Here is a 22,759-nt window from a genome sequence, read left to right as displayed (position 1 = left end):
CAAAAATCACATGGAAAAAGTCTTCCCGGTCAAAGTTCATCTTCTCGACCAATCACAACTCGTGAAGGTCATATACCACGTGTGGTATATAACTCATATTTATCTAACAGTCTGCGTGTTTATACAATGATCTGAGAGTGGAATAACACAGCGTATTGTAGTAGAAACGTTTTTATTAAATTAAGAATTCATGATATATCACTAGTAAAATGTAATAAATACGGACACCGTATGGGTTCACTATCATACTTTTGTAGATAGCATGCCGCCTCAATTTCCCAGAAGGCTTTCACGCATGGGGAAGCACCGGAAGTGGACAAAGTGTTTACAGATCAAACCCCATAATATAAGTTTCAAATATAAGATGAAAATCTTGTAAATTTTAAATGAATTATGAGAAAAGTATTTTTTATATAATTATCCCCGTCATTGCTCAAAAGAGGTTACTGTTACACTCTACCATCAAGGTTACGGTTTTTCGCGGCGATCATGGACGCGTCTAAAAAAGTGAAATCAAAACTTTTTATATATAATTAATTTGCATACAGTAAAGCTTGTTTTTAAATTACAGTTGTTAACACAGAGGTGTCATTTTTAAGGTTATGATTTTAACATCAGGCGGATAATGTATAGTTCTTTTGGTAAATCCATCACTTATATCAGTTGAAAAAAAATCTTTAAAGGGACAATTTAGTTAAGTAAGTGGTTTTTATAATCATATCACAAAATGCTTCATCATGGTATAGTTCGGTACTCCTTATGAACAATTCATGTCACGAAATTGACAAGAAACAATGTTTTCTTTGCTTTTTTCATCAGTAATGAAGAAATCCGAAACTGTACAACCTAAGTTTTAGATGTCGGTGAATTTCTAGCTTACAAAAGCTAGTTTTCAAGCCGAGGAGAGAAGGTAAACTATCGCTTTATCCATCTGGGATCTTAGGAATACAAGTACAGGCATTTATTCTGAATCAAAAGCATCTTCCAATCAACATCTAAATCACTTTTATGCATAAGTAATTAATTTTATGTTTAGATACATCAATATGGTACTGTCTGCAGTGTGACATTCCCCGTGCGGCTCCCTCTTAGTGTGTGCATACTCTAACTAAACCCGTTTGCTTTTATTCAAATCTAACGTGTTAACATAAATATCTTATTGGATTTATATATCATAATACTAATAATTCTTCCTTGCGGTGTTTTGTGTAAATTCAAAGCGACAAGAATGTGTTACGTGTGAAATCAGACTTACAACTGACACTGTGTTGTCGGTCGACAGCGTGGTAATTTACATGGTAACCTCTCACTGAAAGACACGAGTTTTGCGCTATTTATAATAATAATAATAATAATAATAATAGACTTTATTTAAATTCGATAACACATTGAGTCAATGACTCGTCTCACATGTGGTCGACATAAAATGTACAATATTTACAACAGAAATTGTTGGATTTCGGATGCACCTATTTTTATCACCGGCTTTCCCAAAAACTGAAACTGACGACACTGGACGTTGTCCTCAGGTTATGTCATTATCAACCACGCACGTTTTCGTCAGAAGATATATATTTTTAGTATCGACTCGACTCGATTTACAGGTTGTCATTTGACTAAATAGGCCCTTTAAAAAAAGGTTGAATAAGAAACAATCAATTATCGAAAATAAAACATATAAAACAATAATTAACAGTTTATCGATGATTTTACAAATATTTAGATCGTCACTACGGTCGAAAAAAACTAAACAACCAGACACAAAGACGATATATAAAAAGCCGATGAGACATCTACGCGAAAAAATGAGAAATATTCAACCCCCACCGTAAACCCGGGGCAATGGTATTATTCCAGATTTGGAATCGTTTTCTGCTCCATACGACCCTCGTTACTATGTGACCAAGTAACAACTAGTGTCTAGCTAGGTCAGTACATGCGCTTTCATCCGCAACGCTTTCCTAGAAAACAGAAAAGGATTACAGGAAACATTATACAATTTTCGATAAATTGACAATATATCTAGATCTGTGTCTATGGCCTCGTCAATTGCGAAAACTTTACTTTCTAACTGTATCTGATAATCTGAATAAACGACAATGACAATAGGAAGTAGGGCTGCATGAACAAACGCTAGGTTAATTTTTATATAAGTTCTGCATGATTTTAAAAAAGAATTGATTTGGTGTAATTTTATTTTTTTAGAAATTCAAAAATTACGATATTTCAAGATGATAGCTGCTGGACTTTTCAGCTGTCAAAAACACAGCAAAGGATTTCTCTTAAATGTTTTGTCGATATTCAAACTCTTTTTCTGAAAGAAATAAAATCAACATTTATTTCTTGTTTGGGATAAATGTTTGTCAGGTTATATAGCTATAAAACATTTTATTTGATGGGTTTTTTTGGGTTTTTTTTAAGTAAAGCATTTCAAGATGATATTACTCTGATCACTGTGCATGCTCTAATTAATCTTAATTGTATAATCCTTCTGTACGGGATAGAATATCATAGTTTATATAGAGTCGAGGAACACCAAATTTGTCTGATAAGAAAAGGAATGAGAATATAATATTTGAAACTAAGAAATAAACACTTACCTTAAAACAACGGTGTCATGTAGTGAGTAAGGCGTGAGCGAAATTAAAGTTCACGAAGGGGTAGACAAAGAAGCAGCTTTGTGTCGCACGTAAAGCGTTAGGTGCAAAACACCTTATATGTCACATTTATTACAGACCAGCAGACCCGTAAAAATAATGTTTTATAGAAAAATGCAATTGAATAATTTTGAACCCAATAATGATAATATTTAGCAACAGACATGTTAAAAAAAAATATAGTAACCAACAACATAAATATCGTAAGAACAAAGAAAAACATTAAAAATGATTTTGAATTTTGCGATATCAGCGCCCGAATCAAATCACAAGAAGATAAGTAAAAATTGGGTAACGTTACAATGTACCAAATACAAACATAATGTAGTTATGAGCTGAACAATAGTTTGTATATGACGATAGCAAAACAAAAGAAAGTATTGGTTAGATTGAATGACGTGTAGCTGATGGTGTGCATGATCTGGTGGAAAGATGGGAAATGTGACTTTATGCTTATTTTCCTTCTTTTCCTCCATCATGCAAAGAGATGCTAAAAGTGAATAATTATCATTTTACTTAAAACTAATATACAGTACCAGGACGAGATCTTACCGGCGCCTTGCAAGGCCGCTGTGGTGTTGGATGACCCCTGTATTACCCCAATCACACACCTGAGGCGATAAAATGAGTGTTATGTTGATAATTCAGCTATACCGCTTTACATTTACAAAAGATTCAGAACTAAAAGATTCTTATGCAAATATCCAGTCATATCCTGTTAGCCAAGATTAAGTGATAATTAGAGCTGTTACATTTGTTTTGTTTAGATCAAGCAGAAAAGGGTCTTCAAGTTGTTTCTCTACAGGGAGTCATGCAACATTCAGACCATCTCATGCAACGACCCCTTCTGCGCTGAGAAACCATTATATATATTCTCCATTATAGTGATTTCAATGTACATCCATTGCACATTGTACAACGACACTGTATTAAGGGACCAACTGTGTTATAAGATACCACCACGCATGATCCTCTGTGTAGTGGTTTCATTGTGAATTGAACCTGTATGTTTCAAGAGACCAAATTGAAAGAGGTATCGAGTGTGGTATCATAGGACAGGTTTGACCAGGATTTGGGGTTGCAAATGAAATATATGTTAATTTTGTTAAGCAGGATACGCTGACGGAAAAGGACTTCTTGTTTTCATGTAATTAAAATGAGAGATGATGATTATTCTAATTCTGTAGAAAAAGTTGAAGGAAGACTAGAACACCGGTAAACTTAATGGATAATGCTTCCCGAAACGGAAGAACAAAGTGACTCTTTGGAACCTAATAAGACCTTGACCTCTGCCGCACAGACCGAATTGTAATTTGCGATACATCGCCTAAGTTTCATTGAACTAACTTCAGCTAATCAGAAAGCATGGCCAGGGCAATGAATTATGCCTTCTACTTCAACGTGACGAACGAACGTATGGGGAAAACGGACTGTATGCTTTCAGGTTTTTCCCGGCGATCTGAAAGCTTGAAGTAGAGTCAACAAAAATGGCAAAAGAATCAAAGAAATTCACATTCAACAGGACAAAGCAACAGTAACTGATCTGAGTTTTAAATAACAAATGAATTTACCTGAGACCAGTTTCGTGTAGTTGACATAAACCTGTGGGACAGGACTGAGTGGCGCATGCGTCGTACGTAACATCACATCTGGCTCCGTGGAATCCCGACGGACAGATACACACGATGCCTGTGTATGAGTCCATACATGTTCCGCCCCTGTGACATGTCGTTACGTCACAGAGAGAAGCTTAAAGTCAAATATAATACATACATAATACATACATAATACATACAAAATACATACATAATACATACATAATACATACAAAATACATACATAATACATACATAATACATACATAATACATACATAATACATACATACAAAATGGACATATTAAGGATCACAGTCATATTGCTAACAACTGAAAACTGGGGATGGAGATGTCTTTTCGGGATAATTATAGCTAAAATAAATCAATTCTGAATGCCCTACGGAACTTTTTATGGAAATAAAATGACATAAAAATAAGAAATGAGATATGAAGACCAACAAGATTTATCGAAGAGTAAAACAGCAACAGGTTACGATCGGGATCTGGACCCCAAATCGCAATAATGTCGCTGTATACCAATTGAGCTATCTGATGAGCAGATAATGTCTGGCCCAGTCCCATAACATTAATATAAAAACGAAAAATAAGGGGACGATGCTGTGTGTATGATATACTGCCGTGAATTACTCTAGTAATTTGCCTGTAGGGGGACAGGTATCGGTAATAACAAGTCTAAATATCAAATATCATTAACGTAACTTCAATTCACATTTCGATCAGTACATCTGCAAAAAATAACTAAACTGTGGCATTGCAGAAATTGTATTAAATATTAACATTGTTTTCAAATAGGATTGATAATTATTATATAAGGGTTACTTATGGATTACAAGTTAAATGTTATGATCATTTGCTTTAAATAATAAAACCGTGTAATATCAACAAACTTTCATGGGGACATAAATATAGACTATTTCCAAAAATTTGAAATCTTATTGCAAAAATTGACTCAGATTAGTACTTACGTGGTAAATATACATACCGTTATGTTGTCGGAAAGGCGCGAAAAAACGCGTATATCGAGCGACTTACTACAATAATTCTATACATGTATTATGTAACGAAATGATAATAAAGAAAACGATAAAACATTTAATTTTTCTTCAAACAACCTTACAGGAATTATCAAATTAATAGATTGACGTTTGCATTCAAATTACAATCTAAATAAGGATCTACAGAATGTTCGTTTCCTATTAGAACAAAAATTGCAAGAGGACGGAATCATTCTGGAAACAGGGTTGTTGGAATGCAGCAAACATACCAGCATCAATATTGATAAGCACAATGAGCAGAAAACATTTGCGGGAAATGGATTTCGTAATTACGAATTTTCTATATAAAGGTAATAAGGTTAAAAGTACATCATTTTACCAGTTTAATAACATGAACACACATCGGTGAAGCCCTACAGATCCCCTGTGTCCTTTTTATAGCAAGTTTCGTTACATTAATGACATAATATATTGAAGTAAATTACAATTGTGTGATGTATTTTAAATTATTTACCCAAATACATATTTCAAAGGATTGTTAGCATTGACCAGTGCTCAGGAAAAATTTCAAAATATAAATACATTAAAATCAAGAATATTTGATTTTAAATACTATAGACTGTTTGAGACAAATAGCATTGATATGCTTTAAAAAAAACTTCGTTTCTTATTGGAAACAATTTGATTTTTTCACTAACAACTGGTTAAACTTAACAAACCTTTCAGCAATCGGGTCCATTATTTTTTAAATGTCAATTTTTCTGAATATATTTAAAATAAATCCTTTTTATACTTTAACATTTAGTTGATCTTGTTATAGCGGAATTAATTGGAACATCGAAACAGAAGTAACACAGTGTCTTCTGAATCTATTAAGTGTCACGGGAAGTTTCTTTTAATATTTTTGAGAGTTTTTTTGACATTTTTAATCGTCAGCATTGAATTGTTGATGAATAGTTTTATAACGTATTGTCAGCTATAAACCTCAAATCTCTATAAAACTGCTTAAAGCCTAATTGATCATGATTCCTTAAACTTAATAATTATGTTTGGACAATTCTTTTATAATACAATATTAACAGTTTGTAGTAAGTATAAACATAATTCCATACACATATACATACTGCAAACATGGTATGTAGATAGTTATAACGTTCGGGAAACTGTAAATATCTATTTCACATCATGAAATCAGATGAAAGAGGAACTAAACATAGTCAAGTGAAGATCAAAACAAAAGTATTTACAACACTATACTATGTAAACAGCAATGTATGTCAATAATGTATAGAGCAACCTTCTACTATGTAAACAGCAATGTATGTCAATAATGTATAGAGCACTATGTAAACAGCAATGTATGTCAATAATGTATAGAGCAACACTATACTATATAAACAGCAATGTATGTCAATAATGTATAGAGCAACACTATACTATATAAACAGCAATGTATGTCAATAATGTATAGTGCAACACTATACTATGTAAACAGCAATGTATGTCAATAATGTATAGAGCAACACTATACTATATAAACAGCAATGTATGTCAATAATGTATAGAGCAACACTATACTATATAAACAGCAATGTATGTCAATAATGTATAGAGCAACACTATACTATATAAACAGCAATGTATGTCAATAATGTATAGAGCAACACTATACTATATAAACAGCAATGTATGTCAATAATGTATAGAGCAACACTATACTATATAAACAGCAATGTATGTCAATAATGTATAGAGCAACACTATACTATATAAACAGCAATGTATGTCAATAATGTATAGAGCAACACTATACTATATAAACAGCAATGTATGTCAATAATGTATAGTGCAACCTTATACTATATAAACAGCAATGTATGTCAATAATGTATAGAGCAACACTATACTATGTAAACAGCAATGTATGTCAATAATGTATAGAACAACACTATACTATGTAAACAGCAATGTATGTCAATAATGTATAGAGAGAAACACTATACTATATAAACAGCAATGAATGTCAATAATGTATAGAGCAACATTCTACTATCTAAACAGCAATGTATGTCAATAATGTATAGAACAACACTATACTATGTAAACAGCAAGGTATGTCAATAATGTATAGAACAACACTATACTATATAAACAGCAATGTATGTCAATAATGTATAGTGTAACACTATACTATGTAAACAGCTATGTATGTCAATAATGTATAGTGTAACACTATACTATGTAAACAGCAATGTATGTCAATAATGTATAGAGCAACAAAGAAACGTTAATATAATGCTATAAACTTTACCTTGTAATCCCTGTACTGAAGAAGCGTCTGTAGACACGCACCTGAAATGTAAGATATTGATTTACTGCATGTGTTATATCTATATCAACGTACATTATTGGTCCAAAATTAACGAAAACTGCTTTATTTAAAAATGAGTCAACTTACTTTGTTTCCTGAGGGCAACATTCTTGTATTTATGCATGTTAGTTTGGAGAATTTTCCATAACATCAGTATTTTTACCTATGGGAAACTCCAAGTTAAGGAACGCTAAGGAAGCTGATTTCGCCAAGTGTTTTACCGTTTCTGTGGAAACCAATAGTTTTAGCTAAGTTCGGATTGCTTTGTCACTTGCATTACGTGACCGTTCTGTCAGGGTTAGGATTGATGACAATATTAATTGATGGGTCAGTTGCCGTGAAATGTTAACTATGTTTTTTTTTAGTAGAACACCATTATCGGGAAAACCGAGCAAAGAGAACCACTACAAAACAGCGCGTCATGCATTTAGTTTTAAATGCATAATAAGAGGCATATACTATGTACCAAATGCTATTTTTTATGTTTTATTTTATTGAAATGCAACATATACTATTTTCAAAACTACAATGAACGGCATACATATTAATCTCAAGTCAGAAACTCCATCAACGTTTCCACGTGAATATCTAAGTAAGGTGTAAGAATATGATGAGTATATGTAGAAGTAATGTACAATATCATAATTCAGTAATGAAATCAACTTTCAAGGATAGGACATCTTCTGAAGATGACAAGGACATTATAAGTTTTGTCTACGAATGAGGGGTGTATCCATTTGAATTTGATCTTATTTAGGTAAAAATCATCCTGGAGAGTGCTTTTTTCGCTGTGGTATATTTTCAAATTCATAACCTGCTATCTTAGTGCAGAGTTAATAAAAAATGAACAGACACACTTTTTTTTTTTTTTTTTTTTTTTTTAATTGTGATTGATTCTCTGCGATCCATACACATATAAGACACAAAATGAATATAGGAACTTATATGCGATACGACATTTCATAAAAACAAACAAGTTGAAAGGGAAACTTCATAACTTACTTGTGTTTCGACCCCTCAATTACGCATGTACTATTTATGCAAGGGTCACTTGCACATGCGTCAATGATTTCGTCACATGCACTTCCGGTCCATCCTTCGGAACAAACACACTTGAAACCAAGATTTTCTTGAATGCATGTAGCATTGTTGTGACAAGATGACGTCATACACGATGCAGTTGTTGATTGGTTAACTACTGTGGGGGCTATGGTTATAGAGTTTTCGCAGTTTTTCCCGCCATATCCAACTGGGCATATGCAGTTATAGCCGGTATACTTATCTTCACAGAGGCCGAGACCACAGTCTGCCACTGTGCATGTCGGTATATTACAAAGCGAACCTATAATATTGAAAAAAATGGTTATGTTACAATCTTGCACATTAAGTTAAAATATTGATCCTAATAAAACAGATTACACATTAAAAAGTGAGATCTGAATGGCTTTATATTAATGCAAGCAATGCATACTGAAAAATGGCTTATTATCAAACCATAAGCGCAAAGTGGAACTTCAATCCAATATAAAAACACAAAAACAGCAAAACTACTAGCATTTAACAACACATTCAAGATAAAAAAATAAATAAAAAATAAATAGAAAAAATACAGAAATACAACAAGATACAAACATAAATTAACAAGCAGAAAAAAAAATAAGCAAGTAATAAATACAATTTGTACTAACGTTCTGATGTTGAAATCTGTCACATTTCCGCGTATTCGCGAAAACAGCTACAGCATAGCACGATTAAGCTTTACAGCCAGATTAAATATATCGTTATCGTATGAAACGGTATTATACTTAAGAGAATTTATTTTTCATGAAGAATTTAAAAACAATTTGATTGAAATTGTAATTCCAATGCAAATATATTCATACCTACCAATGTAACCATTAGCGCACGCGCATGTGTATCCGGCTTGACTTTGGCTACAGGTACCATGGTGACAGGGTGATTGGGAACAGGGGTCATAGGTCATGTTACATTGTTGACGGTATTTGTTATCTGGACATAAACAGACGTAGCCTTCCGGAACATTGACGTATGAGTAACAACGTCCCGGGTTGCAATCGTTTACGTGAAGTTCACATGCAGTCATAGCTACGTCGCAGAATTTGCCTTTGAACTCAGCGTTACACTGACACGTGTACCCAGTGTTGTTTCTGACACAGCTTCCGTTGTGACAGTTGACTTCAGCACAAAGGTCAATACTTGTCTCGCAGTATTTCCCGGTAAATCCACTATCACATGTACAAAGTACATCCAGGTTTGTTGTTGAGGTGCAGCGGCCATGTTTACATGGCGAGAAAGTGCAAAGGTCAACGGCCAGTCTATCACAGTTCCTTCCGGTATATCCCACAATACATTTACATATATAGTCGTCGGTAGTTTCACCGCACGTGCCCTGTTGACACGGATTTGACATGCACGGTGTTAATTTCATGTTGCAGTGTTTTCCCACATATCCATCTATGCAGGTACACGTGTAATTGTACCGACTGGTAATGACGCATGCGCCGTGATCACATGGGTTATCTGCGCAAGCGCCGATGAACTTCTCGCACCTATCCCCCGTAAATTCGTGCGTACAATTGCACGAATAACCATTGACCTGGTCAACGCATTGTCCGTGGAACAGACATGGCGAAGAAGCGCACTCATCAACATTGACCTCACAGAATTGACCGGCGAACCCAGCTGGACATTCGCACACATAACTCGTGTTTTTGGCGATACAGGTAGCGCTGTTCTTACATTGGCTGCTTTCACAGGGGTCCACAGTTACTAAATTAAAACGAAACTGAGTGCGATAGCATCACTCTCGATGTACCGAGAAATTATGATTGACTGCACTGATAACGATTTGCTGGGGTATTGTTTTGTTTTCAGTACAAGTCTGCTGTTGAACAATATTGCCATTATTTTTTAAAGTGCACTGTCACGTGATTTAAACATCACTATATATATAATTTAAGCTAGAAACAGGATACAATGAGGCACTAGACGGAAGATTCTTTGGAACAAGCTTCGTAAATTTTTAAGTAATATTTTTGAATGTGCTAACTTAAATTAAAAGGTGTTTGCTATTTGTTTTGCAATATGAACACCAGTAATATTATTTAATCAGTAAAACTGAATTAAAAATAAAAATATATCGGTATAATTTTATAAACGAACGAAAAATAATTTTCGTTTTTTTTCTCTCTTTAGAACGACAAAAATACTTATTCTTACCAAACTGATATATTGACTCAAACGCCATCGAAACGTCATCAGCTGTGTATGTGACGTACAATGACCCGGATGTAGATGTAAGCAAGGGCGGATGTGATCTATCGCTTGTCGAGTGACAATAGTGTCCGAGAACACTTCCGGTTCCGGAAATTCCGTCATGGACAGTCAATCCGGCTCTGTTTTGGCCATTACAAACGTCCTGGCCAAAGAAAACGGTCGGAAACAAAATCTGGACCTGTTTTCCCGATGGAGCCTCGATTATCATGTGACAGTGAGCATGGCGGATTGACTGATAAGGGAAGTGGAGAGAAGCGAGAACCCGGGGTCCGTAGTTCTCCGGGATGGTCACGTTACACGGCCAGCCTGTAAATAAACAATTCAAGTTAAAGGTTGTCTAAAGCAAATACAGCAAAAAGTTACAAATTGGTAGAAACTTCATCAAGTTGAGATCATTAATATCAATTCAGAACAATGAATAAGTATCATTAATACTATAAACGGTCCGGTTGAACGTTAAAAGATCGTATGTATCTCGAGATCACGATTGCTTAGAAATAGAAGAAAGTCGTGTCTATATTAAGATAAATCGTATACCGCAAATGAAGTCGATTTGGATTTGTGTTAGCCAAAAGCGATACAACTCGAGGGTAAAATGTTAGTTTGAAACGCTATAAATAATTTTCGGAGCGATCCGCTCCTTTTTCAAGACACAGTGAAACAGAACAGTTACATGTACATATACATCATATTATCTATCGTTTAATATCGTGTACAACACCTATTGACGTTCAAACGATACAAATGACAAGAACCTGACTGAGTTAAGTAAAACCCTATAAGTGTGTGTCCCGGATATCCACATGTTATAATGAATGAAAAGATGACGTCATACTTGTGTAGTATTGGTAGTGATTGTAAATCTGACTCTGGAGAAGGCTGATCTCCTCGTGTCCGTCTCCGTAAAACACGTTACTGAGGCCGCACGCGCCTGTGTTGGGACTATGGGAAAACGACAGGCATGTCTGTACCGTACTGCCCATGCACGCGTATGCGCATTCTTCAAGCGTCTTGTTGAGTTTGATAGCGAAGTATGTATTCTGCTGCTTCAGCGCGGCGTGATCTCGACTTTGGAACAAGTTGGCATATGACGCTGAAATCAAGTAGAAGGTATGTAAATTATTATTTTGATTTGTTTATCCTTTTCAGACTTAGTCTATGTCGCTGCATAGTGAAACAGCTGTGCCACTTGGAAAGTTTTATTTCTTTTACGTAGGGTAAATATGTTTTTATTAGATATTTGAAATACAAAATTAATCTAGCAAGTGGAATGAACCTTTATGTCACGAGCGTTTGACGTGTAGTTACCACGAAATAGATTGTGGTACAGTGTAGCTGAAAATAACATTAGTTGAGTGTCATTTTTGAAATATAAACAGTGGCGTAGCATACTAAAATGTTCAAGATGTATTTATTAAAAAAAAAATGATATGGGCCGTCTGTCAATCAATCGTAAAAAGGAAAGAATGAAATGAAAAACAATCTTCTTGAACATTTTAGTCTTATTAAAACAATGAAAAATCTCAAAGGTGTATGTTCTAAATAAAAAAAACTAGTTAGTGAAGTACAAAATTATTATTATTTATATAAAAAAGTCGTGTTTTACTTGTTGATATACGAGAGATTGCTTCTAGGGCCTATTATAATTCTATTATTTACAATCTATAGAAGGGGGATCTCCCCCTCCCATCTTCCCACACACCCTCCTCCTCCGGCGCTATGCGCCTCGGACGCTCGACCTCCTGTAAGCATACACTCCGAAAAATGATTTGCTACGTCACTGATTAAGGAATATCAAAATTTCGATTTTTTTGAATAGAACAAGTAAAATGTTGTCTTAGTGGTTTTTAATGCCTACCTTTGCTTCGCTCGTAATAATCGACAGCTGGGTTGTCTTTTAATCCAAGAAACCCGCCATTAATGACGAGTGACGTCACATTAGTGTGCACGCACATTCTACTTCCGGATGTGTACTCAAATGCATAGCACGGGAATGTGTTCATCCGGAATGCCAAAGTGCATTTTGCCGCGCAAAGTTTGAGACTGACGTCATGGATAATTTTGATTGAATTCCTTGGAATAGGGGCGACGAATTTGCCAGGAGCTTGTACATACTCACTCAAGGGGACAGGGGCTAGAATAAAAAAAATACCACAATATGTTAATGCAGTATCGACCATTTCCCATTTCACTCTCACCAGAGAATTTAAAGCATGTTCACTTGTAGTTGCTATTGTTTTGCTGGGATTCAACTTCACAAATTTCACGAGTTATATCGAATTCGAGATCTGATATTGGTTTTTAATACACATTTTAACTTTATTTATTTTTTTATCGGGGATTTATTCTAAAATCAACAAGATGAGGTGTTTTTTCACTGTTATACTCACTGTTAGATGAGACAAGGCCGATAACCACTGTAAATAAAACGGACACAGAATACGAACGGACGTCCATGCCTGACCGAACTAAATATGCTACTGGCTACTGTATATGTATGTATATATGTACACGTATCTCACTTCTTCTGATACAGTTATTACAGATACCGTACCACGCCCACTCTGCCATATACAGATGTAAGAACAGCGTGCCACGCCCCCTCTCCTATCTAGTTAACATGTGTTTGGATGTTGCGACACGCTCCATCTCTTTCAGAGCAGGTGTACAGATAAGGCTGGTTTATATTCAGATATCCCGCCACGCCCACCTTCCTGAGAACAGGTGTGTAGATAGCGCGCCACGCCCCCTTCCCGCTCCCATGCAGGTGTATAGATACCTAAGCTAAGATACGATACCTATTGCTGTAAATACGTACATATCAATTCTTATCGATACACAAATTGATATTTGTATCATATAGAGATACAAATTGTATTTAACTAAAGAACTAGATATTTTCATTAATTACACTTTTAATATAGCTGTAACGAGAAAAGGCCATAATCCTTAGTTGGTTAGAGCTACAGTATACAGTTGGAGGTCCAGAGTTCCAACCCTGGTCTGACTCTGTTTGAAATTTACACCCAAAACACTAGTTTTCGCAACGCGTGTCTGTTTTTAAGGTATTAATATAAATCAAAACCAATGTTTACATAGTGTTTGGAATTATAACTTTTTATTTAATCACTCAATTTTTCCATTAATGTCTGGTGAAAGCTGAACAAATGTGGAAATGTTATTCAACAATACAAAGATGTTTGCGACTGATATATGGTTTCCGTCACAAAGACAACTATTGCTTTTCTGTTAGTAAGTTAAGCTTACGATGTCGCTTGAAAGTATTAACTACAAAAAATGTATAACTTAAGGCAGCGACATATGATTCCATGTAGTGGTAAAGGTGGGTTTACTTTCATATAAAATAGAATAGCACCTTAACTCTAACACAAATTACAGGTATAAAGTGTGAGGTGGCATATAACCTTAACTCTACCACAGATCACAGGTATAAAGTGTGAGGTAGCATATAACCTTAACGCTAACACGAATTACAGGTATAATGTGTGAGGTAGCATATAACCTTAACACTACCACAGATCACAGGTATAAAGTGTGAGGTAGCATATAACCTTAACGCTNCTTAACTCTAACACAGATCACAGGTATAAAGTGTGAGGTAGCATATAACCTTAACTCTAACACAAATCACAGGTATAAAGTGTGAGGTAGCATATAACCTTAACACTACCACAGATCAAAGGTATAAAGTGTGAGGTGGCATATAACCTTAAATCTAACACGAATTACAGGTAAAATGTGTGATGTAGCATATATCCTTAACTCTTACACAGATCACAGGTATAAAGTGTGAGGTAGCATATAACCTTAACTCTAACACAGATCACAGGTATAAAGTGTGAGGTAGCACATAACCTTAACTCTAACACAAATCACAGGTATAAAGTGTGAGGTAGAATATAACCTTCACACTAACACAAATCACAGGTATAAAGTGTGAGGTAGCATATAACCTTAACTCTAACACAAATCACAGGTATAAAGTGTGAGGTAGCATATAACCTTAACTCTAACACAGATAACAAGTATAAAGTGTGAGGTAGCATATAACCTTCACACTAACACGAATTACAGGTATAAAGTGTGAGGTAGCATATATCCTTAACTCTACCACAGATGACAGGCATAAAGTGTGAGGTAGCATATAACCTTAACTCTAACACAAATCACAGGTATAAAGTGTGAGGTAGCATATAACCTTAACTCTACCACAGATCACAGGTATAAAGTGTGAGGTAGCATATAACCTTAACTCTAACACAGATCACAGGTATAAAGTGTGAGGTGGCATATAACCTTAACTCTAACACAAATCACAGGTATAATGCTTAATGTAGCATATAACCTTAACTCTAACACAGAACACAGGTATAAAGTGTGAGGTAGCATATAACCTTAACTCTAACACAGATAACAAGTATAAAGTGTGAGGTAGCATATAACCTTAACTCTAATACAAATCACAGGTATAAAGTGTGAGGTAGCATATAACCTTAACTCTACCACAGATCACAGGTATAAAGTGTGAGGTAGCACATAACCTTAACTCTAACACAAATCACAGGTATAAAGTGTGAGGTAGCATATAAACTTAACTGTACCACAGATCACAGGTATAAAGTGTGAGGTAGCATATAACCTTAACTCTAACACAGATTACAGGTATAAAGTGTGAGGTAGCATTATAACCTTAACTCTAATACAAATCACAGGTATAAAGTGTGAGGTAGCATATAACCTTAACTCTAACACGAATCACAAGTTTAATGTATAAGATGGCATAACGATAATTCTAACACAAATCACATGTAAAATGTGTAAGGTAGCATATCACCTGAACCCTAACACAATTTGTATCCTATCTCTTATCGACATAATCCAAACAGATATCGCAGGTGCAATGTATACAGTACAGGAATGAAACATATTTCCTAAATCATATCTTTATAGAATTATCGTTATGAAATATGACCTTTTCCTTTTCATGAAATAAGGGAACTAACTCTTCCGCATCAACTTGAACTTAATTCTTATCATCCCCGACCTATTATATTGAGCTGCGTCAATATTTATCGAAATTTAACTTTATAAAACGATAACTTCTTTATAAAATGTCTTAAACCATTTTATTTTCACGACTCACACAGTTACATTATTTATACTGATTCCTAGCATAGAATTTGTGTTTAGGTTCTAAATAATTAAAAGAAAAAAATCAATGTATATATAAACATAAAAGTGTGAGATTATTTACGTTAAGTTGACTATACTTCAGATACCCAATAAACTTAAGTTACTGAAGTACATACGTGTGTACCATGCTCCCACGTGACTGTATTTCTTCCCTACTTTACGAGAGGTCGCTATCTCGAACGAGATAAAGGAGGGATTGAAATAGCTCTGTTGTCAGGGTGAGGGTACCTACCCTCCAGATAGGCGAGTTTTCTCAAGGGGCACAGGAGAGGGCAACCTGTTCTTTGCAATATTTATTTAGAGATCAATTAAAGACGATTCATACTCATTATTTTTATACCATTTATTCATACATTATTAATGAGGAGAAGTCAGTTAAAAGTAATACCCGTGAAGTTAACCCTTTCAGCACTGTAGACCAAAATGAACTCATCCAGATCAATGCACGGTAGAGTCTACTGAAGTTATATAGGGGTGAAAGGGTTAATGGATGGTTGCGTCACCCTCTCTAGCTATAGTCTCAAGTATGAACGGGAGGTCCGGGATTTTAGTCGGTGAAATTTTACCAGATCAGTTGTTTTAACTGCCAAACAATTTAAATGTATGTAAAATAAATGGTACGTTGTGTTAGTTGTAAGTTTAAGGAATATTTGAGAATCCTACGTAAGCTAAATGTGTCCCTTCAAATGTAATGAACACTGTAAAAGTATTTTGTTATTTTTTTTTGTGTAAATTTTAATAAAGGATTAAGCAAATAAGGAGTTTACTTGTTGCTTCTGGTAGGAGGTCACATTTTACTGTAGTTCTATTGTTGCTAGCATTTATGGTGGCTCGATGTCATCTAAATATCCTCTTCTACCCCCAAATCCATCCCCCCCCCAACCCATCCCCCTTTACCAAAACTGCACTACTTCCCCCAGCACAGCATGATAAAGCAGATAATATATCACCCACCCCTTTTAGTTGTACGTAAACAAAAATGTTAACACATATATATTTCCCTCGTCAAATTGCAATCAAATATTTGTTATAATATACGTCACTGTACCTGGTTATAAACAATGTGAAACAAATAATATCAAACTTGTTTTCAAGTCAAGAAATATTTTTAATTCACTGAAGCCCTTTCCATCAGAAGTATATATAATGAGAGCTAGTTTATTATTATTTGAATATTTAATGAGGGTTGTTGTGTTAAAGGGAAAAAAAACAATCGCGTGATGAGGAGACCAACGCCTTTTTTTCGTTTGAGGTGAATCATCTGAATAATAATAATAATTGGAGGTTCTTATATACCGCTTTATCACATCCTAGTTCGTAGGTCGTCTCAAAGCGGTTCACAAATTATTATCTTCCATCACTAACACGTACATTTAATGTAACGAAACATAAATATAAACTGTTCCAAACATTATTCATATTCCTTCAAATAAAGTTAAATCTTTATAAAAAAAAAAAAAAAAACGAAGTGAAGGATACATCTGGGTTCCTATCAGAAAAGGTATCTTAACAAAGCATGAATATACTGTAAACAAGCGGACGTTGTAAGGAACGTGAATAGGATGATCTCCGAAGAAATGATTGCTCAATAGTGATCCATTTGGAATACCCTTTCGTCATTTTCTACGAAACTGAGGTAGCATAGTCGAGATGTTCCGAATGAATAGTGATCGTCTCTCGAGCAGACTTAACCCCCAGTGATATCACCCCTCAGTCTTTTTCATATCGCCCACGCTCTGATGATATTCCCCTGTCGTATAAGCCATGACGAACATATGCAGTGCTCAGAGGTACGCGGACACGAATATCCAAGTAATTCAGACTCCGGACTTACAATAATGTATATATGAGATAGTGTATAAATAAATCCGCTAAGTCAACTTTATAACGCACCAATAAGTAGGATGTTATCATGGTTTAAACCCATACCACTATAAACTACGTCACAAACACTTCCTTATCACAATGCTGTCATCGATTTCAAATTTGAAGATTAACCGGAAGTCCTGTGACGTCATACATTATTGTAGCTGTTTATATATCTAATGGGCGAGGGAGGTTTCAGATTTATGAATGTATTTTTATCTTTGATTTCCACCTGAGTCTTACCTGTGGTATTTCCTCAATACCTGACGACCTGTCTATTTTACGTCGACACCCCAAATGCCGAACTTTGACCTTACTACATTGTAAACAAACTACCGACGCAGTTTCGTATTTTAGTATTTATATCGCTGCAACATCTACCTGTGAATTATTTCAAGCTATCTGTGATTCCCGAGTGCTACATGAATTATTCGTGACTCACCTGTACACGTTTAAGAGTCGTATTAGGACTATATCTGCACACCTTTGCCAACACGCGTGTACCTTGTGATAAAACCCGACTACTTGACCAGAAAATTCGAAGGATTTATTACTATTTCCGTTTAGTGGGAAATAAAAAGTGTTGTAACCAAATTTCGTTTTGGCTATTCAGCTGACTGTTATCGCCGGGTATTGACATTATTTCCATTGCCTGGATTTCAAAAGTTTGAAAATGGACGTACAGTTTGCCTGTTTGTTGCTATCAGTGGTTTGTATGGTAGGTTTGGGCGCCTCGGCCCCGGCGGTCGACACAGGTAAGTGTGATGTAGATTATATTGTATAACGAGAAGGGGTTAACGGGATGTATATATGTATAGAAATAGATCAGAAATGTATCCGTTTGCTATATATGTGTTAGAGACAGATAGTGTTATGGTTTGCAGGCGCTAGCTGACTTTACATTATGTCTAGCGATCCGTAAACCTCAGTCACACCGGATCGTATGATACATCGATCGTACAACAAATCGACAATGTTTGTTACGATCTCAATTGCATCAGGATCGCATACGGCGATTGCTCTTGAGATTGTTTGTAATCGTACAAACACACACGACATATGCGACTACTCGCACGATCTTTCTACGATTTGCATGCGATTCCAACATTTATCAGTTGCAGCTAGGCCGTATCCTGGTCGCAGGCCCGGTGTGACTGGCTTTAAAAGTGTTTGTGATCGTGTATTCATGGAAATATCTGGCGAAAAACAACACCATATCAATGTAAGAAGAAAGGTAGTTAAAATGTGGGATGTGCAGGATCAAACAGAGACATAGTGTCTGGAATATTGAAAACAGCGTTGAAAAAGACTATTGGCAAAATAACGGGAAATGGATGTAGAACAAAATGAGATGAAGAAGATTAAAAAGAGAATGGGATAGATGACGTGGAATATCATCAAAAGTGTGGTCAAGATGCTTAGAATGTTGAAAATATCACAATACTTATTATAGAGAGAATATGAGGATGTCCATAATTGGCAATAGAGAGGGAAGGAGGATGTACAGAATTGACAATAGAGAGGGAAAGAGGATGTACATAATTGACAATGGAGAGGGAAGGATGATGTGCAGAAAGGACAAAATAGAGGGAAGGAGGATGTACATAATTGACAAAAGAGGGAGAAGGAGGATGTACAGAATTGACAATAGAGAGGGAAGGAAGATGTACAGAAACGACAAAATAGAGGGAAGGAGGATGTTCATATTTGACAATGGAGAGGGAAGGATGATGTACATAATTGACAATAGAGAGGGAAGGAGGATGCAGAGAATTGACAAAAGAAAGGGAAGGGGGATGTACAGAATTGGCAAAAGAGAGGGAAGGAGGATGTACATGAATGACAATAGAGAGGGAAGGAAGATGTACATAATTGACAATAGAGAGGGAAGGAGGATGTACAGGAATGACAATGGAGCGGGAAGGAGGATGTACAGAATTGACAATAGAGCGGGAAGGAGGATGTACATGAATGACAATAGAGAGGGAAGGGGGATGTACAGGAATGACAATAGAGCGGGAAGGAGGATGTACAGAATTGACAATAGAGAGGGAAGGAAGATGTACATAATTGACAATAGAGAGGGAAGGAGGATGTACATAATTGACAATAGAGAGGGAAGGAGGATGTACAGGAACGACAAAATAGAGGGAAGGAGGATGTTCATAATTGACAATAGAGAGGGAAGGAGGATGTACAGGAACGACAAAATAGAGGGAAGGAGGACGTTCATAATTGACAAAATAGAGGGAAGGAGGATGTTCATAATTGACAAAAGAGAGGGAAGGAGGATGTACAGAATTGACAATAGAGAGGGAAGGAGGATGTACAAGAATGACAATAGATAGGGAAGGAGGATGTACATAATTGACAATAGAGAGGGAAGGAGGATGTACATAATTGACAAAAGAGAGGGAAGGAAGATGTACTACATTGAAAATAGAATTGAAAGAGGATTACAACATTGACAATATGATAGGAAAGAGGATGTACAATATTGACAATAAGAATGGAAAGAGGATGTACAGAATCGAGTATGGAGGAGGTTTAGAACAATATAAATAGCGCAGGCGAGAGGGTGTAGAATGCAGAACAACGACTACACACAGGAAAAAGATTGTATATGTACATGATATAGTGAAATCGTAAACAAATGCTGTTTTATCCTTTTTCTATCACAAACTTAATCACACTTTAAGATAATTACTACAAAAACTGTGACAGGCTATAATTTTGACGAACACAAGTTTTATCTTTTAATGTGACGGTTTAGCGTCCTTGCTATTTTAATTCTATCACTAAAATTAGAATTTGTGTCCCATCACAAAGTTTGCCCAAGAAATGAAACATATATCTCAACAGGAAATAAACTTTCTTTGTAATCGCTTGAATTACCTGTTGCCTATTTGACAAATAAGCTACATATAGGTTAAACTCGATACGGCAACATATATTGAAGTTTAGATACAGGACGCGGAAGAATTTCATTTTCAATTTATCTTAAATTCAGCAAAATACAGAATTCATCTTAAGTAATGAAAGTGAGTATTACAGTTTTGATAGCTGTCTCTCACAGGGACATGATAAGTAAAAAAAAAAAAAAAAAAAATTTCGAATATTAAATAGTTTAGGAACGGTAACTCTGTGTGATTCCAGAGCTAACAGTAAACTACATTTTTATCCTGGTGCTTTTATTTTGTCTGTTAAAATTACCACTATACGAATTGAGTCCGACGTTAAAACACACATTGGCGTCACTGAATTGCACGGTGACCTAAGTGCACTTATAAATAAAAAAATGTTCACTTCTGGAAAGCGAAATAGCTGGATAGTTGTCCATTTATTAATTGGGTTCTATAAATATACTGTGCATATTTGTTACTTTACGGAATTAACACGACAATAAATGGCATTGTCTTGTGAAAATATTTCCCTTTACTGGGCTAAAGTTTCGGGACTATTTCCCTGTCATAACGAACCAAACAGAAAATTAAAGCTTAGATCACATGTCCCTGGAGCCGCACCCTCCCTTGTCAACACGCCAATTGGGCCGTACCATTCAGGTGAGAGGTGGGCGGAGGTAGTATTCATCTTGTCTTATCGTTTTATAGTCGATACTGCGGACGCTATTTAAAGCGTAGATTCACGCGTAAATGACCTGGGGCGTTTTGGGTAATTTTTGGCCTCATAAAAAGTAAAAAATTAAACTTTAATCTATTTACCAATTTCTGTTATAAACATCATATTGGTTAATTTGAGCTATCTTTCCTGGTGCATATTTTTTCAATGCACTTAAATGCCCTTCCATAGCTGTTGCTATGATGAAAAAGCCAAAAAATGATGTTTTGGAACAGTTTACATGCAGTAATGAAAGCCTCCACACGTGACAAGCACAAACTCCTTTCTACGAATGAACACTGGTATGACAATGTTTAATCATGTCGAACATTGATTTGTTTGCTGCATGTGGAGTCTTTTAATCATGGAAGCGTGTTTAGTTCATTTCATTCGAAATGGCTAATGCTCAACCAAATAGCACACAACAGACGATATCCACTCATTTTATTTTGAAATTTCATATTTTTGTACTTAATCTATTCTTGATTACGATTATAACAACTACGAGGCAGGAACCGACTGTTAACGCCCCTAGTTCTTTCTTGGGCTCGTGATTAAGAATATTGCTTTAGAAATATTTTGTGTTTGGTTTGAGATGGGGGATCACTATTACCATATAGGGTTATAATGATCCCCCATCACCTACCAAACAAATATTAATATTTATAAAGTAATGGTGGTGGGGTTGTTTTTGATCATAGCTTTATAGTTTCTGGTTTCTCGACCACACCCATTCCCTCAATCGTATTTCAGAATATTTTCCGAGCAGAATCGGTCTTTTCCAAGGAGAAGTTCTCTCACCAATTCTATACAGTTTATTTGTCAATGACTGTGAAACGATTTTTTTAAGAGAAAATGTTATGAACAGAGAATATTAGATAATGATGATTGTATTATAAATAGTTAGGATTAGGGTATTTATGGAATAACTGCTATGGAAGTAAGATTGTGTATATTTTATTTTTTTATAATTTTATTTTTTGAAACATTTTCATCATTACAGAATAATTACAATATTAATTTTCACACTCATTTTCATTCTTCAACCAACATTTAATACAAATTTTGTAATGATGTTTTTAGAGAGAGAGAGAGAGAGAGAGAGAGAGAGAGAGAGAGAGAG

At 35.3% G+C, this 22,759-nt stretch overlaps 2 protein-coding genes across 2 annotated transcripts in view; one reads left to right on the top strand and one right to left on the bottom strand.

Moving 5' to 3' along the window:
• Positions 1–1,944: 1,944 nt before the first annotated feature.
• LOC110441599 (fibropellin-1-like) lies at positions 1,945–12,893 on the bottom strand. Its single transcript, XM_021484791.1, has 9 exons — positions 12,797–12,893; positions 11,774–12,031; positions 10,882–11,244; positions 9,529–10,431; positions 8,644–8,983; positions 7,582–7,622; positions 4,229–4,406; positions 3,210–3,268; positions 1,945–1,961 (listed from the first exon to the last, which is right to left on the bottom strand). Exons 1-9 carry the CDS (start codon positions 12,891–12,893, stop codon positions 1,945–1,947), a joined length of 2,256 nt encoding a protein of 751 aa, XP_021340466.1.
• A 5,288-nt stretch (positions 12,894–18,181) lies between these two features.
• Positions 18,182–22,759, top strand: part of LOC110441603 — an 11,113-nt gene continuing 6,535 nt past the window's right edge. Inside the window, exon 1 of the mRNA XM_021484796.1 lies at positions 18,182–18,773. Coding sequence (XP_021340471.1) covers positions 18,692–18,773 — 82 coding nt within the window. The 5' untranslated portion in view covers positions 18,182–18,691. The remainder of the gene's footprint in view (positions 18,774–22,759) is intronic.

This window comes from Mizuhopecten yessoensis, unplaced genomic scaffold (genome assembly GCF_002113885.1).
Source record: "Mizuhopecten yessoensis strain PY_sf001 unplaced genomic scaffold, ASM211388v2 scaffold716051, whole genome shotgun sequence".
In the NCBI taxonomy this organism is placed as follows: Eukaryota; Metazoa; Mollusca; class Bivalvia; order Pectinida; family Pectinidae; genus Mizuhopecten; species Mizuhopecten yessoensis.
This window is presented reverse-complemented; position numbering and strand designations above follow the sequence as displayed.